The sequence below is a fragment of the Convolutriloba macropyga genome, chromosome 10, assembly GCF_964194025.1.
Source record: "Convolutriloba macropyga chromosome 10, txConMacr16.3, whole genome shotgun sequence".
NCBI classification, from domain to species: Eukaryota; Metazoa; Xenacoelomorpha; order Acoela; family Convolutidae; genus Convolutriloba; species Convolutriloba macropyga.
In genome coordinates, this window is record NC_134477.1 from 1,109,543 (window position 1) to 1,127,422 (window position 17,880).

General features: G+C 36.2%; 1 protein-coding gene across 7 annotated transcripts in view; it reads right to left on the minus strand.

The window, feature by feature from the left end:
* Nucleotides 1-2,262: 2,262 nt before the first annotated feature.
* LOC142348132 (uncharacterized) overlaps nt 2,263-17,880 on the minus strand; it is a 63,617-nt gene continuing 47,999 nt past the window's right edge. For all 7 annotated transcript variants that reach the window (XM_075399331.1, XM_075399330.1, XM_075399328.1 and 4 more), the window contains exon 3: nt 2,263-2,672. In XM_075399331.1, coding sequence (XP_075255446.1) covers nt 2,385-2,672 — 288 coding nt within the window. In that variant the 3' untranslated portion in view covers nt 2,263-2,384. The remainder of the gene's footprint in view (nt 2,673-17,880) is intronic.

Consider the following 17,880-nt stretch of genomic DNA (forward strand, 5'->3'; position numbering starts at 1 on the left):
TTTATTTGATTACTGGAGATATATTAAAGTTAAATGATCAATTCTTGCGTCACGTCACGTGTGCTGTTTTTTATTCTTCTGTAACCTCAAATGAAGTTCAAGTTTAAGTTCTAGCTCACGAATTTAAATCGATGCCAGTCTTGACCAAACCAAACGCAGAGACAAAAACAGGAAGTAACTTGTTCAAGATTAGAAACTAATAATTTTGATGGTCTATGCGAGTAAATTTACTTCGAAAATGGAATAGTAGTCATCTCTATTTGTTGACTGAGGTCTAACATGCTATACTTTTAAATCAAGAAGTCGTCTCAAGCCCTCTAGCATCTCTTACAAACTGTTAATGGTTCTCTGTTTCACTTTTCTTCATTCAGGTAAATTTCCTCTCATCTAGTCCGAATTGGACAAAAATGGCTAATGTTGAAGCTATCTCAAGTATATCTGAGGCGCAACATTAATTAGGTGACACTTTTTATCAAAATAACAGTTTTCGTTCCCAGGTCAATCAACAGCTCACCTCTCACAACATTCCTGCAGGTAACAACTTTCTCGGCTACAGTCCTAGAGTTTTTTTTTGGTATAATGCACCCAGGTTATGAGCTCGACTTATGAAAAGGTAAGGAAAGAAAGTTTACGTCAGGCTGAAGTCGAGCAGTGAAATTTGGGCCGAGCTAAAGTCCAGCATCAAACATTTGTGTCAAGCCTTTGGGTCAAGATAAAAGTGGAGATAAACCCTTCCCAGGTTGAGGTGTCACACTGAAGTGACTCCTGATCAAACTACCCCAGACCGAAGTAACTTCTGTATGCGCTCAAACTGCGCTTGAAGTTGTCTCCGATCAGACCTTCCCAGACGGAAGTAACGCTGATCATACTGAAATCACCCATTGTCCATAATTTCGCACTACCTTGGCCATAACAACTCTAGAATTTTTTGCTCTTGAAAAGGTCTCCGATCAGAACAAGCCAAGTCAGTCAATTGCCCTAATCAGACCTTATCATAGATCTTTATACTGCGAGGCCTAGATGTTTTCCAGAACAATGTCCACACGTTTGTGCGCCCGAAATTACATCTGATCAAACTATCGCGTGCTCGAAAGTCGCTCCTGATCAGACTATTGCGCGCTCAAATACTCCTCTCATCAGACTTGTGTGAACTCGAGTCCTCCTCTGATCAGTTTGCAGTGGGCTCGAAATCATCTCTGACCAGACCCAAGTGCAATAGAAATTCGCTCTGATTGGAGCCAATTACGCACAAAAACGCCTCTGATCAGACTCAATTGAGCTCAAAATAGTCTGATCAGAGATTGCTTAATAATGAACAAATCTCTTCATATCACTATACTAAAATATTTTAAAAAATTGATATTTGCAGTATAATATTTCACAAAAAGCCAATTCTATGAGTACCTCTAATAAAATAAAATCAAACTTTTTGAAAACTTGGTTCATTATGCCATTGGTGCATATTCTTGAATCAATAGATGGATTTAGACAGGTTTCCATAAAAGTCGTCTAGATCTGCAGTTCTTAAAATTGATTTTAAAGGGGACCGGTCATTGCTATCAGCTGGAACCTTTGGTTCAGATAAATAAGCGCCATTGAGCTCCAGATGATTCTGTGTTCAGAACGCTGCTTTATTGTTGGCTCTAGCCATGGCCAACATCTCTCAGAAAAAATACAATAAGAATGAAACAAAACTGCACCCTGAATAGTTTACGATCAGATCCAGTTGCGCTCGAAATTTCTTACCACACTAATAAGTGCTTGAATCTGCCTCTGATCAGATGAACACAGATGAAAGTGGCCGCTGATCAGATCAAAATCCCATCATTGTACAGAATTTTTTGCAACCAAACTATTCCATAGTTTTGGTCTCGAAACACACCATGTGCGTTCGACTTGGGTCTGATCAATAGTCAGTTCCGCCCAGCGCACCATCCGAGTCTTTTCAAAAAGAATAAAAGAATGGTTTGCGTCAGGCAGGGTTTTTCTTAGCATTTCAAGTCGAGGCCTGCGGTTTACGGTCTTTTCATATGTCGAGGCTTAAACCTGCGCACTTGTGTTCGATATGGGGAATCTAATTCATACAAAAAATAATTATGTCTAACAGTGCTTCCTATTGCTACAATCACGCAAAGAAAGTGCTGAGAGAAACTTTGCAGAGACAGAGCGGGATTCAAATTCCTCGTTTTCATCGTTTTCATCGAGGGTTTTTCATCGTAATTTGAAACACCAAGAATGTACATGATCTCAACGGGGCAATCGTTTCAAAAAATATTTATATTGAGATTTTAACTTTAAACAATTAAATAACAGTTCAGCTACAAGGAATCAGATATTGCTCTGTTGACCTTCTCTTCATGACGTCACTATTAAGTAAATTGAGTTTATTTCTGAAAGAGAGGAGATATTTGAATTGATGGCTTCTGTTTTGACTTCATGAATGCCTGCGCATATGCCCCCATTAATGCTGGTCTCTTCCCCCTCGATATCCCCATTCTGTGTCTGAAACTCCGTTTCATATTATCGTCACTCTCACCCAGGAGGTCATTCGAGTTCGCATCCCAAATCCCTTCAACCTCTCCTGTCCGTTTCCCAAACAGACCAGGGTGTATTCTGATATCTGGGTTCCCAATCAGCCACTCACGGCTCAGATTGCAACTGATGATTGCTACCTAAACAGATTCAAAGCAAACATTTCAAAGCAAGTCACTTAAAAGAAGTTGTATTAAGCCATAAAAATAAATTCATTGAAACATATGCACAATAGGTTTCCAGGCTGAAGTCAGCGCTCGAAATTGTTCTGAACTGACCATTCCGAAAGAATGCCTGTCCATTTTCCGGCGCCATTTCAAGCGCACGAGCGCGCTTGAGTCTGATCATAAACAGTTTCGAGTGCAACTGGGTCAGAACATATAATGGTTCGGGCGCAACTGGTTCTGATCATAAACGGCTAGAGCGCAACCAAGTCTGATAAAAAACGATTTCGAAATCAGGTGAGTCTGTTCAGACACCCTTTCGAGTGGAAGATATTTTCAATTTTTTAGTGTTTTCTTTTCACTGAAAGATGTTGGCTTTGAATGGCTTTTGAATGAAAAAATAAATTAATCTAGACCACGAACTCTTTGATATTCTCTGAAGCGAGTTTATACCAATGAAAGCTGATTCAAAATAGACATGGATTGTTTTTTGCCTATTTATTCAAAACAATTTTCCTAATATGTACAAAAACCAAAGTTATTGTTGTAGCGTCTCCAAAAATTCAAAAATGCAACAAATTCGATTTGAAGGCTGTGTAGCTACATTTTGCAGGAATTTGTGGCACCAGTCGATGTTTCTTGAGTCACGTTCGACCTTAGACGATTTGCATGGTATATTTTTAACTCCTGCCAAAAGCGACAGTTATATTTTGTTGACTTTCAAAACGTCTCTATGATTCGTTTATGATTTCCAGATGAACATCTAAACCTTATAAGAGCAATCTCAATGGAGAATACAAACTAAAAACATTTTTCAGGAACACAGGTATGCCACGACAACAGTTCTCGCGTAAATTGTTTCCTCTTTAGTTCCTAATCGTCCTGTAGAAACAAAGTTTCTAACTTATATTATCTTAAGAATATAAAGAAAACTTAAGAAATTACAGCAAATGTAAGTCAGGGTTTTGTTGGTAGATTATTCAACAAAATTTGATCTGGACAAGTATTGGCAGATCTGATTTGGTCTCACTTTAACAGATTTGGAAACTTTAATGAAACTTAAAATTCTCACCTCAATTTAGGGATAACCTAATGTATTGGAGAAGAACTTGTCTTAACTATGTGATTTTTAGGTCTTTTTTTTACAAAATAAGTTATAGAAAAAATTATGAATCTATTATATCTCTTTTATTTGCTTTTCTGGAGTGTAAAAATAGAGAACACCGAACTAGAGTTAAGCGTGTTTTGATGTACATTTCATGGGAGGCAAAGGTACAAGATGTTAACGGGTGTGTGTTAACGTTTGCTAAGCAAAGGATTATGTCCATTTTTCTTTATAAGTTAGTTAGGACAGGAGGTTTTTAAGAGAGTTAAAGTCACCTCTATGGCTTACTCTGGGAAACAGAACACCTATAAAATACGTTTGAAACATGTTGGAAACTGGAGGCCGAGGCCCTCAAAACACCTTAGTTGAAATCTAAATGTCTACATGGGAGACAGAGATGAATTAGTGGAATAGGGAGATGTTAAGTTAATTGATGGTTTTCTTTAAAAACTAATTGAGCAATTTTCGTCCTATAGATTGTTTTTTTACACTCTTTTTCTTTGCATTTTAGTGGTGCGTTACTATTTTAGAGAACTATTCTCAACGGTGTAAGCACATCAACAGCCTAAGTTCCCTGTTTATATGAGTCACCGATTTATATATTTGGTTAACTGTCCCCTTAAACGATAGATGTCCGGGAATGGTTAACCAAAGAGCAAGCTTTTATCAAAAAATTCTCTGTGGAAAAGTTTTTTTATCAAACCACCTTCCATATTCCAAATTACCTCCCTAATTTACAATCCTCGCTATTCCAAAGGGAGAATAGTTTTTTTGGTTTTGATTTTTCTAAATTTTTGGGGTCAATCGATAGAGTCGGTTCAGGCTACGAGACCAAACAAAGATTTAGAAAACCTTTAGGAAACTAATTATGGATTAAACTTCGACTGATTTCAGCTCTGATTTAGTTAGGAATGAGACCTGTAATATATTTTCAATTTTTTGTAAATCTAATTACTCAGAATTAGAGTTCGGCAGTAGTTCAGAATGGAAAAGATATCTACTCTGGAACAATACATAATGGCTAATAATGATCAGTAAAAAGAGATCCTTAGCTTAGGTATATCTAAAAAATCTAAACTTTTTCTATAGGAATTCGACTAAACGTCAAATTAGGTATCTTTAATTGTTTTGCTCCGGTATATTGGAATCAAAGTGACTTCGGTTCCACTGAAAATTTTATCTCAACAGGTACTTGGTCTGAAACAAAAAGTTGGCAATGGGATCGCAAAATGGGCGAACAGAGTGTTCCACAACTGCCAGAGCGAAAAACCAGGCAGAACGGACCAAGAGTGGGATCGTCTGGCCCATTGGATTTTATTCACCCGGCCCTAAGTGGAGAGCCTGAACGACGAACTTCGCAACGACCTACTTGGGGGATTAGGAGTGATTATTTTCCTAGACATTGACCTGGTCATCAGTACTGCAATTCAGCCGCAACCTGTGCTAGACAGTGACAACGAGGAAGCACCACAGCAGCAGTGGATGTGCGGGCCTCAGGAGACTTGGTAATGCAAATGGAAATGGAAATGCGAGAAGCACCATTCAGCCGACAGCTCCTTTTTCGTCTTCTGGATATGGTTCTGTCTAGGCACCAGAAGATAACATGGGCTCTTGAACAAATCATGAGGGGACAAGAAGAAACGATTGGAGATCAACGAACTCAATCGACGCGTCGTTGTTAGTATGCCATCGTTGTGGTCAAGAAGGCCATTTCACGCGAGGAGTATACTAAAATGCACGTATTGTCACGGGGGTGACGTCCCCCCGTGACAAATCGTGCATAACGTTTTTTCACGGGTGGGGACGTCCCCGCCCGTGACAAATCGTGCGGTACATTTTTAAGGTCGAAAAATTTTGTCTCTCAATTTTGCCGGGGGACAAAAACTTGTAAAAATTTTCTCGATTTGTGCCGGGGACAAAAACTTGTAAAATTTTCTCAAATTTGAGGGGGACAAAAACTTGTAAAAATTTTGTCAATTTTGTGCGGTGAGAAAAACTTGTGAAATTTTTGCCGAATTTGTTCTTTGGGCAAGAACTTACGATTTTTCCAGCTATTTTGTGCGGGGAATAAAAACTTGTTAAAATTTCACAGTTTTCTGGAAATATTGAAAAACTTGTGAAAATTTTTTGCATTTTTTGGGGGTCCCTTAAGTTGGTTTTAAAATTTAAAAATTCTTAAACCCTTTTTTAGTCAAAAAGACTATTCATGGGTTTTCAAAAGACAGAAGATTTACTAACCTTTTCATTATTTCAATCTCTTGATAAGTTTTATGTAACATAACTATATTTAAACCAAAATGGAGTCAAATTTGGTGGTTTTGATCCAACATCTGGTTTTGATCCAACGTCTGGTTTTAATTTGATAGTTTTTTTTGCCCATATGTTATCCCTGATTAGGGAGTGTGGGCAGATTAGAAAACCAATAAAATTTAAGTGCCAGGGCTCCAAATTGAGAATTATTGTGTCTGATAAGAAATTTGCAGCGTCCAAGGTGAAAAGAATGCAACTTTGCAGAAAATGAGAAGAAAAATAGGTATGAAATGGACAAAACAAATGCTCGAAACTATATGAAATGTTCCAAAAAAGTACTGAAAAAGTGTGTGAAAATGTTCGGTAAAGCAATTCATATACCACAATTGTATGACGGGAGATTTAAAAATGGAGAAAAAAATAGTGTATTTTTAGAGTAAAAATTGTTGTTTTTGAACAATTTTATGCAAAATACTTCCTCAAAAAGCAATCCCATTATGCACAAAATGTTTTGCATTGGAAATGACAACAAGTGCAGACCGGTAAATTGTGTAAAACAAGGTGTTTGAGGGACAATGCAAATGTGATCACGTAATATAGTGTAAAACTTGGGGAAAACTATAAAAATGACAAAATTTTAACGGGAAAAACTGATGTCCGACTGAACCTTACTGCGTAACTTAGGCAAAATGATAGAATGAGCAGTCTATTTCCTTTAAATACTTAAGAAAACTAACTTCTATTTTTTTGTGAATGATATTCTAATTTTTTCTTTACATTAATAAACAGTTTTCCTGTTCTGTTTTTGTTCTCCAAAATCTTCATAGCACTAACAATAACTTAACTAAAGCTGTATGTCTACAGTGTTTATCAATTTTTATCTAATCTGCACTTGTTCTTTCCGACGTGTGATTGGTTGAAAGCTGACTGAAGATTAATTTTAGACTGGTGCATATGACAAAAATATGTTTTCGATTTTTGTTTGTTTTGCAAGTTTTGGTCTAGGCTTTTGTGATTGGTTGGCCGAGTTTTAGGAATTATTATGTCTACTACATGTGCCAACATATGTCTTTCATTTCCATAAGCAATTCAGTGTGGTCGTCTCAGCTTCTCTGATTGGTCAGTCGGGTTTAGGTTTTATTACTGTCTCGCACATGTTTGAACACGTATTGTTTTATTATCAAAGACAAGGTGTGGTCTCTTTTATTACCATAAGCAATTCAGTGTGGTCGTCTCCGCTTCTCTGATTGGTCAGTCGAGTTTAAGCTTTATCAACGTCTTGCACGTGTTTGAACACGTGTTGTTTTATTATCAAAGACAAGGTGTGGTCTCTTTTATTACCATAAGCAATTCAGTGTGGTGGTCTCCGCTTCTCTGATTGGACAGTCGAGTTTAGCCTTTATTATCGTCTTGCACACGTTTGAACACGTATTATTTTATTATCAAAGACACGGTGTGGTCACAAGTTTGAGTTTGTATTTAAAAAGAAAGTAGTATGTCGTCGTCTCAAGATTACTTTGATTTTTATCACGATATAGCGCGTTCTGAAAAACGATATGTAGTTGCCTGTGTGAAAACATATGATAATACTGGAACTTATATATCGCTGAAACTTTTCAAAAAAGAGAACGGAGACAACGAATTTCGTTTCAACCTGAAACTCACTCTCTCAATGCAGGAATTGGAACAAGTGGGAGAAAATATAGATGCTATTAGAAGAATAGCTCTCTCAAAATTTGCGAACGAGCAGAGCAGCTCTGGCAAAAGGAAGTTACAGCCTGGTTCCAGTTTAGAAACGAATGGTCAAAAGCGTAGCTGCAGATTCAAAAAATCAAAAAAAGCCTTAGAGAGTGATAATGAGAATTAAATAGCAAATGAAAATGGTTGAAGCAATGTTTGAGCGTACACCTGAATAATTTCGACAATTCCAAATCTTTTTCGATATTTTATTTGCAATAGTGAGCCTCAATTTGATTCTAATCTTACAAAAAACTTCGCATACAGCCAGCACAAAAATGAAGATCATTGCAAAAAACAACAATTTCATTACCATGTCCTTGCTGCTGTTGATCAATTACAGCAGTCCTTCAGGGATACTTCTTCTAAACCATATACAATATGTCTCTTCACTTGTTTTCAATTGCTCATTCGGGGGTCTTCTCACATAGTGCATTATGGCGAAGTGATGGGAAAACTTCAAGAGGCAGTCAGTTACAACGATCAGCTGATTCAGTTTCCAAGAAAAAATTACCAAATGTGCACATGCTAATGACACAGGATATTCAAACGCAAACTGACTTTTTACCTACTTGCACTATTGATAGATTTTTTAGTATTTTTATTGGTGTTATGTACGGTGAGCTTTCCATAATACTTGATATATTAAATAGTGGCTATGGCTGTTTGCATATTGATAATAGTTTGATTTTGATAAATTTTAATATGGAATCAAAATCTTTTAATTAAAAATTGTCTTGTTCTCTTGTCTTTGAAGAAAGAATTGAGCAAAAAAAGATAATTAAAAAATGTTAGAGCATATGGTTACCAAAACGTAGCAAATCATTATCGTTCATATTCAACATCAATGATATTCATAACCAAACATCACATGTGCAATAAAAATGCAAAAAAGTCCACAAAGTTTTGCGTTTTGGTTTTGAACTGGCTCATTTTGAATATTTGAGTTACTTCATTGTAAAATATTAACAGTCGGCAATACAATAATTGGTAGTTTTGTATCGGGATTCCAAGCGGATCTGCCAAATAAACTTTGTTTTTGTGAAACAAAAGAACCATCCAATGACTATCTGCATGTTGCGACGGTGAAGCATTGACTATGATAAATCTTTCTCTTGTTAACTTTGGGAAATTGTCCGCGGCAAAAACTCCATAAAAATAATGTTTCAAATGAATACATTTTCCCAACAAATAGCGTATTTCATCACTATCCATCTGTGGGGTAGGTGATAATCGAGTTTTTTGTCACCTTTCGTTCCGAATTAACATAGAATGTTGAGCTTCTATCACCCAGAAATAGAATTTCTACGTTGGCTGCCAATGCTCCGTCAAATGTAAGTTGAACTGAAATTGAGCAATTTGTAAGTTCTGGATGAATGAAATCATGAGAAGCCTCTTGCGTTGATGTTAAATCAAAAGCTAGAATAAAGTGATTGGGATAATTGTCTAGAGTTATGCCATGCCCACCTTTGTCAAGAAAATCTAGGGCTTCTAGAGTATTGAAATAAATGCGGTGGTTGAAAGCTATTGAGACAGGAGTTCCAACAATAGGTTGACCATTTCGATAAACAATAATTTGGCTCAAGTTGAATTTCTGGTAGTGAAAAGGATTTGTGCGATTAGTTCTGAGGTATGCTTGATTTGTTGCCATTGCAATTATCATACGCCGTACAGGTTCTTTCGAGAAAATATCCTCATGGCTCCATCTTCTTATTGCAGTTGTAGCTAAAAAACTTCTGTATAGCGATACACAGCAGGTGTTTATAGTAGAGTTTTCTCAATTGCCGTCAAAACATGATGCGCTATTGTCATTTTTCTAACGTAGAGATTAGCTTCAATTATTTTGACTCTGTAATGTTTGTTTGACTCTGAAATTACAGCAAAATCATTTGTAGACCTTTTAAATGAAATTCGCAGAGAAACACCACTAAGTAAGTGTTTATCACAAGTTAAAATATCACTCGCCGGCTTTCCAATGAAATAGTTTTCCTGGGAATTAGCAACAAGAGCTTTTCTTGCCGCTACGTCGTCCGCGCGACCGTTGGCGCCATCAATTTTAGCTGGCTCATCCTCGTAAAAATATCCCTGACAAATTAGCCATTTGTTTTTTTGCAGTTTTTCCTGAAGAAAATTCCGTTTCAATGAATGCTTTGTGAGCATAATTTCCGTTTGTATTGGAAATTTTAACACCGTTAGCAGATACAGTGCAATCTGAAAATAAAGAATGTAATGCTTTGTTGCTAAAGTATGGCGCGTCTGTATTTGTAGCATCAGTTCCTGTTCTTAAATCGCCGTCATTGTTTCGGGAGATTTTACATTTAATTTCGAGGAGAAGTTTCTGTAAATCTATGAAATTTTTTCTATCGCCCAAAACTTTCAAACTCAAGCATTGGACCGTCCGGTGAACATGATGGTCCGATTTTTTGAGTAAAAGCATTGTCAAAAGTAATAAGCAGAGGCTGTTTTTCAAACAAATCAAGTGTGGTGTGTGTTGCCTCTGCGGGCAGTAAATTAGTAATCATTTTGAACTTTAGAAAAGAAATTTGACCGACTTCTCGTCAAGGGCTTCTTCTTACGAATGCCTTGTTTTGGGTTTTCACCTTTGGTTTTTAATTTACGTATTCTTTTTGATTCGCCCACTTGTTTTCTCACAGTTTTTTGCACAGTCGATTTTAATGCTTGTTTTGGAGACTTTTTCTTTGTAACAACCTCTACCAGCTCAGGAGCTGCTTGAACAATTAATTCACGTCCAATTTTTTTGGCTACAGGCCAAAGAAACTTTCTTGCAATCGGTAATGCCGCTCTGCCAATACCTGCTGCTAAAGCCCCAAAACCGCTTCCTCGTTGACGATAGTGTCCTGAAAAGTGTGGTGACAACGATTGCTGTTGATAGTAGGCTTCCATTTAGTCGAATTTTTTAAAATTTAAAGTCAAAATAACTTTTCCTGTTCCAGCGAATGGAACTAATTCTCCAGTTTCTGTCCGCAATTGAATTTCAATTGACTGAAAATTTTTTGATTTTATCTTTTTTTATTCCAGGTTGCTGAAGACAATTCTGTGCGTTGGCTCTATTTCGCAGGGGCTACCGTTTTTCAGGCGTTGTTTTGAATCAATGACTCGAATAAGAGGAGCTTTAGTATCACCTACGTATTGATACTCGATTATGTTAACGTAAAAGAAAATCAGTTGCTTCCCTGCAGACAAATCAAAAGGATAATCGCCAACAAAAATTTTTTCTTCGTCATCAGCCATTGTCAGATTTTCAAAAGTGCCCAACATCTTGTATCCAATATGATAACCAGACCCATCATGAATACCGTTGAAACCTATTATGCTTGGAATTTCGTTATCTGGAAAAGTAATTCCTTCGTTTTTACCAAAAAAGAGGAATAAAACTCCGTTGATTTCGTTAAATTGAAAGTTAAAATGAGGCAATCCAGTAGCTGTCTGTAAGGATCTCAAAAGATGGTCACGGTTTTCATAGGAACCAGTTACAATAATATCTCGTTCTCCACCGTATGGTCTGGAGACAGCATCAAATGGAATACTTTTCTCATCAAACTTAAGGCCTTCAGAAGAAAATATCTTTAAATCACTTTTGTTCACTTGATTTATTTTTGCCGGGGAAGATAATTTCACTTAGTGCAACTCGCCAATCTCCCTCCAAATTAATTTCTTCATTTAAATAATTTTTGAATGAGGACAAGGTGTTTTGAGGAAAAATATTCATAGAGGCTGATGAAACTAAGTGAACCGTGAATTCATTCATGTTTTGTTATTTCACTACTGTGGTCTCTAACTTTGACCAACTCTAATTCATAAAATTTTCCCTTGACTGGCTCCTGGGATGCGTCAATGAGACTATAAGTAGGAGGATTTGTTGCAGGTATATCGTAAATCTCAAAAACTTCGTTGGTAAATGTTTGCTTGTATCCTTTTCTAAAAGGAAGATCCGCTTTTGATATTCGCACAAAGTCCCCAACGTAAAACTTTGGTCGGCGAACTAGATTTGCTGAATCATTAAAAATAAATGATATCAAGTAAGGAACATCTTTCTTTGTCATTTTATTCGGCGCCAGTTTCGTTACTCTGTTGACTCTAGAGTTAATGGTTTGTACAAAGCTCTGCAGTTGATTAATATAAGAGTATGTCCATTTGTCCTCTAAATACTTGTATATCAAATTCTTGAGCGATCGTATATTTCTTTCCGCAAATGCTGATTTTTTCTCGCTGAAAGTTTTATAAACTTCGATTTCATTTTTCTGACATAGAGTGCTTAAAGAGCCCTTAAATTCTGTACTAGCATCTACCTACACTTTTTTAGGTCGCTTGTTCCTTATCAATTTCTTAATTGCATCTGCTGTTCTTGTGGCGTACTTTGATTTTAAGTGTTCGAATCGTAGATAACGTGAGAGACAGTCCACCGCAACCAATAAATATTTTACATCTTTGTTCTCTTTTGCTAATTTATCCACATAAGCCAAGTCTAGCGACCAAATTTCGTTTACATCGTAGGCAATAACCTTCAGTGTTGGAAATTTTTTTCTATATTTTTTATGCTTTGTGTGGGCATTTTTGTCCTCCAGGAACAATTTCACTTTAATTGGTTTCAAGTTTGCGATTCTTTGTAGATTTTTTACGCTTCCATATGCTGCGGGACCTTTCGTATATTTCAACTCAAGCAATTTCTTCTCATTCGTCGAAAGACTCCCAGTTCTTCTCCTCTTGCTGAGTTCTGTCTCCCTTCGAAGTTTCGAAACCACTTCCGGCGTGGTGAGGATTCTTCTGTAAGTAATTGACTGGTTTCTTTGTGCTTGATTCCTTTTGGCGAAATAGTTTTCCTTTTCTTTTTTGGTTTGGCAGTTCTTTGAGTTCTTTTCCGGATCGCAATATTAGCATTTCTGTTGATCACCAAGTCCTCTTTTATGTTGAAAACCTCAAGAATCTTAAAATAATCTGGATTACTTAGTTTTTTAGTTGGGTGTTGCAAATCATAGAGAAAAATAGGGACCTTTATTCCTGTCGCTGTTCCGTCAACAATGAAGTTTTCATTTTCGTCTATAACAAATTTTTTTGACTCTTTAATGAGGCTAACTATTTTCTCCATCCTGGTGAATTTCGCTGGCGCTAAAACGTTAAGATTTTGAAGAATTTTGTCTGCTTTCACTTTTGAAAACTCAGTGGGATCAATTGTTTCCCTTGTATCTAAAATTTCCTGGTACTCTTTATTAGTGTTTTCATTTGGTAGCATACGGTTCAAAAACGAAAATTGAGCACCTCTATGCTGAACTCTGTGATCATTTAGAATTTGTGAGGAATATGGTTGCTCTTTCATATATTAATTTTTGGGAATCAAAATAAACTCTTCAGCAGTTGACATGGTTTAACTCAAATGGATGAAACAAAATTTTATAATGAGTTAAATCAATTCGAAACCGGTTTTTGTTAGAAAAAGCTCTCGTCGTTTATCCATTGATGGCTTTTTCTTGAGAACACTTTCAAATTAGTATCTGTATTTTTCTAAGTCTCTTACTTTCACTCTAACATGACCCAGCAAGACATTGTGAAGGCATTCACATAGAGCCAGTATAACATCACTATCACAATTACCCAGGTATTTCCTTAACTTTTTTGGTTGCAAATGCACCATTTGCTTCAGTATAGATAATTTTTTCTCTTTCATTGTTTAGAGGGTTGTTTCTGCTTTATCAGATGGAAGGTAGAACACTGTAGGACCTGGCTCAGTAATATTTGAACAGTATCGTAAATAATCCGAAGTTTTTGGATCAAGATCGATAAATAGGTGCCCAAATGGTTCTTTCGTTGCCAATTAATAGCAATGTTTTAAAAATTTAACAAGATTTAACTGCTTGCCTCAAAATTCGACTTGTTGAATATCGCGGGCTGATTTGAACAGAATGATAGGTGATGCGTTCAAGTCTATTGTACGAGACCACTTGCTCTGCTGATAAAGCTTGTGCTTTATGTAAATAACATTAATCTTTTTGTGACGCCCTGCAGTGGCCAGCTTAACAAATTCTTTGTCGTTATAAATTTCTTCGCACGAGTCGTCGATTATCAAAAGACAGTTTTCAATGTTATTCAAAAATTCTAAATTGGCATACTTTTTGAAAATAAATCCAAGTTTCTGCTCCATTTTGACCTATATTTGTTGCATTTCTCGGTATAAAAATATAATGTGGTTAAATTTTGGGTAAAATGTGTTTCCACTCAACATTTTGAAAATTAACTCTGTTTTGCCACAACCTGAGGGCCCTACAACGGCCATGAAGACTATCTTGCGTAGATATAATTTTATTCATAGTCTTGGATTTGGTAAAATGTATCCATCTAAACTTGACAATATGGATATCCAAACTGAGGTTTCTTCACAATTTGGTTTTAACACGGTTAACTTCACAATACAAAGTGATATTAGTAGTAAAATAACAAATATTTGCACAAAAAATACAACTTCCGAGCGTGGCAAAGTTGTTTGGTTACAAAATTTCCAAGACGATTTGCTGCTACTTTCTTTTTCAAAATAATTTTCCTCTACAACAGCGTCAACTTGATCGACTGTTACTCCCTCCATCTCAACAAAAAATAAAAACTTGTTAAAAAAGTATCAATTGGGTATCAGATTACATAAAACAACTCATAGAAATTAAACTCAGTTAGAAAGTCTTTCATATAAACCAAGAAGCACTCAGAGAGTCTCTCAGTTTTGTTATAATGAACAATTTTGTGCACTCTTTCTTCCTTCACCAAGAGTTGAATCTCTTTTGGCAGTGAAGGATCGTTTTTGTCAATTTCCTCAGCAACTGGTTGCTTCGACATCAGTAATAGTTTCGGAGGACAGACTCTGGGTTGATTTTTTGACAGTCTGCTTTCTCCACTGGAGAAAAGGTTCAATATAATACACTAAATGATTGAATGAGCAAATTTCGTCCTCAGTCAGCAGCAATTTAACTTTTCTCTGTAAAAACTGATTTCCGGTTTTTATGGTTTCGTCTTTGGAAATTGAAAGACTCAGATTCCCGTCCCCCGTAATCAAGGCACAAATTGTTGAACTCGGTGACAACGGTGCCTCCACTTTCGTCAATTCCTCTCTCATTGGTTAACCAGTTGAAATAGAAATTGGCTTTTTCTTTTGCACAATGTTTGTTGAAAAAGTTTTTGCCCTTTGAATGATTTTGATAATTTTGTGTAAAATAGTTCAGAGATATCGAAGGTCACTCAAGTGAATTCAGATCAATAACAGGACATTCAAGCAATTCTGACAAAAACTTAACTTTTTCGCTCCCTTAGCTTAGAATATTGCACGAGCTTTGAATTATTTGTGTTAGATAAATATAGGGATAAATTCCTATGTCCCAATCAATACCGTGCAAATTTCCACTCAACCAACTGAAAGACTGCTTTTGTTGAGCTGATAACTCACTATAACTTCTTGGTGGTAAAAATGACACGCAGTCAAGGTAGTCCTCAGTACAAATTTCAAACTCTTTAACAATAAACTTTTCTTTTCTGTGACGAAATCCTTCAAAGTCTAACACAACCGTTTCGCTGCTCAGCATTCCAATAAGTGAAAAATTGACGGATGAAAAATCTTTATATATAAGCAAAATAATATTCCCAACAAATGACCGCTAAAACAGTTGCTGCTTTTCCACGGAAGCATATAAGAATAACCAGTTCCTTGGTTATATATTTCGTATATGAAACCTCCTGCGTCGTGTAAAATAGCGTGCAAACGTAAAATTTTTGATACTTTTAGATACTTGTCGAGCGATGAATTGTCGATGCCAATTAGACCTCCATATGGACGCAACTTTAGAGCAATATCATGATCAAAGCAGTCCAACTCACTAAAATATTCACTTGCTGCCAGGAAATAGTTTAATCTTACTGATTTTTCAGGATAAGGTATAAAAATGGATAAGTATTTGTCGTGAATGTTTTCCAAACAGTTTCTACAAAGAACTGGTTGATCAAAACGCATGCCAAGTCTTTTTTTCTCACTTACCAAACTGCAACTCAACAAAGTTTTTAATGCTTTTCGATGAAGAGTCTAAAACATTTTTTATTAACAATCTCTAAACAAAGAGTGAATAAGATTTTGTCATTCTAATAATAGCGACAGACTAACTTATCGGGTTTTGAATTTTATAGTTTTAAACACTAAGAACCAATAACCGCAATGCTGACTGCATGTTGTTTTTGTTTGTCCATGAATTCTCCAATTGGCTATGACAAGACATAGAACAACGCATTCGTATACTGTGTAGTCACTCTCCTTCCCCCTTAATATAACTAAGGTTAAATTTCAAAATTTTGCTGTATTTTGATTCGCTAAGATAAAAACCAAATATATCCAACTATTATGCTCTACGTGACAAGTATAGTTATTGCTGTTTTCTGATTGGCTAAGATAAAAACCAAATATATAAAACTATTATGCTCTACGTGAAAAGTATGTTTTTGAGCTTTTCTTAGAAGCAACACGCCTAAACATGTAGTAAAAACAATTGAACACAAATAATCGTTTTCTTTCAATTCTTGCATACTGTTTGGTTGCTCACAAAATCCAAATCTTTGCTCTACCACAAACTGAAAATTGTTTGCAAACTCTGTTCACAGTCTTTCCTCATTTCTTTTTGTCTTTCTCCACTATTGATAACAATCTAATTATTCTCGAAACAAGATTGATACAAAATTCTTAAGTCTTAGAACAAATTGTTTTATCTTTTGATTATATAGAAAAGCTGACCAAAAGTTTTCACGACCTGACAAATTACCACAAGAAATCATTAATTGCAGCATCGTCTTCAAAGTTCGAACATGTCTCCGGTGGCAATAATTCTGACAGAGGAGGCCAATCCCGATTTGAGAACAATAGCATATGAAACTTACAAAAAAGAGAAAGTCGTTATTGTTAAACAAGAGTTGCGGGACAACGAGTGGATTACAATTAACCACATGGCGCTACCAATTGTAATTTTCGACTACATCCAATCATTCAGATTTGAAAAGGCGCTGATGGAAGGAGCACAGTACACGATCGATCATGTTACCGGCTAAGTAAGAGAATTTGTTTTCAATCCAGAGACGATTGATGAAAATGTTAGGAAAATTCTTTACGACTATGATATCAAAGAGATTCCTCTATACGAAAATCAGGAGGGCTATTGGAGGGACCTGGAAATTATTGATAGTTTCTGGCGGATTCCAAAAAGCCCCGAAAGCCCCGACAATACAAGTCGGTCAAATTTTCCTCTAACAGACTCAACGCCAACTCCCTCAACTCCCAATGTAGCGGAAGTTTCTATAATTGCCAGCAGCAGTCTCGAGACGCCACCAGTGAGCCTTTGCTTTGCTCCAAAGAACCGAAGCTTGATATCAACTTCTAATACTCATTTATGGACATTGCTTCTTTTGTTTCTGAGTTCTTCTAGTGTGAAAAATTTTTTTTGTTAGTATTGTTTGTTCCGTGTTATATAGCCTAATATTTCTTTCTATTTTTTGTATCAACGCACATTGTTCCACTTGAAATTGAACTTTTGCTTCCACTCCACTTTTATCTCATACACAGTAAACAGTATACACATTCTAATGAACATGCGATATCGTGATAAGAAACAAAGTAATCTTGAGACGACGACATACTACTTTCTTTTTAAATACAAACTCAAACTTGTGACCACACCGTGTCTTTGATAATAAAATAATACGTGTTCAAACGTGTGCAAGACGATAATAAAGGCTAAACTCGACTGTCCAATCAGAGAAGCGGAGACCACCACACTGAATTGCTTATGGTAATAAAAGAGACCACACCTTGTCTTTGATAATAAAACAATACGTGTTCAAACACGTGCAAGACAATAATAAAGGCTAAACTCGACTTACCAATCAGAGAAGCGGAGACGAACACACTGAATTGCTTATGGTAACAAAAGAGACCTCACCTTGTCTTTGATAATAAAACAATACGTGTTCAATTATCTGCAAGACAGTAATAAAGCCTAAACCCGACTGACCAATCAGAGAAGCTGAGACGACCACACTGAATTGCTTATGGAAATGAAA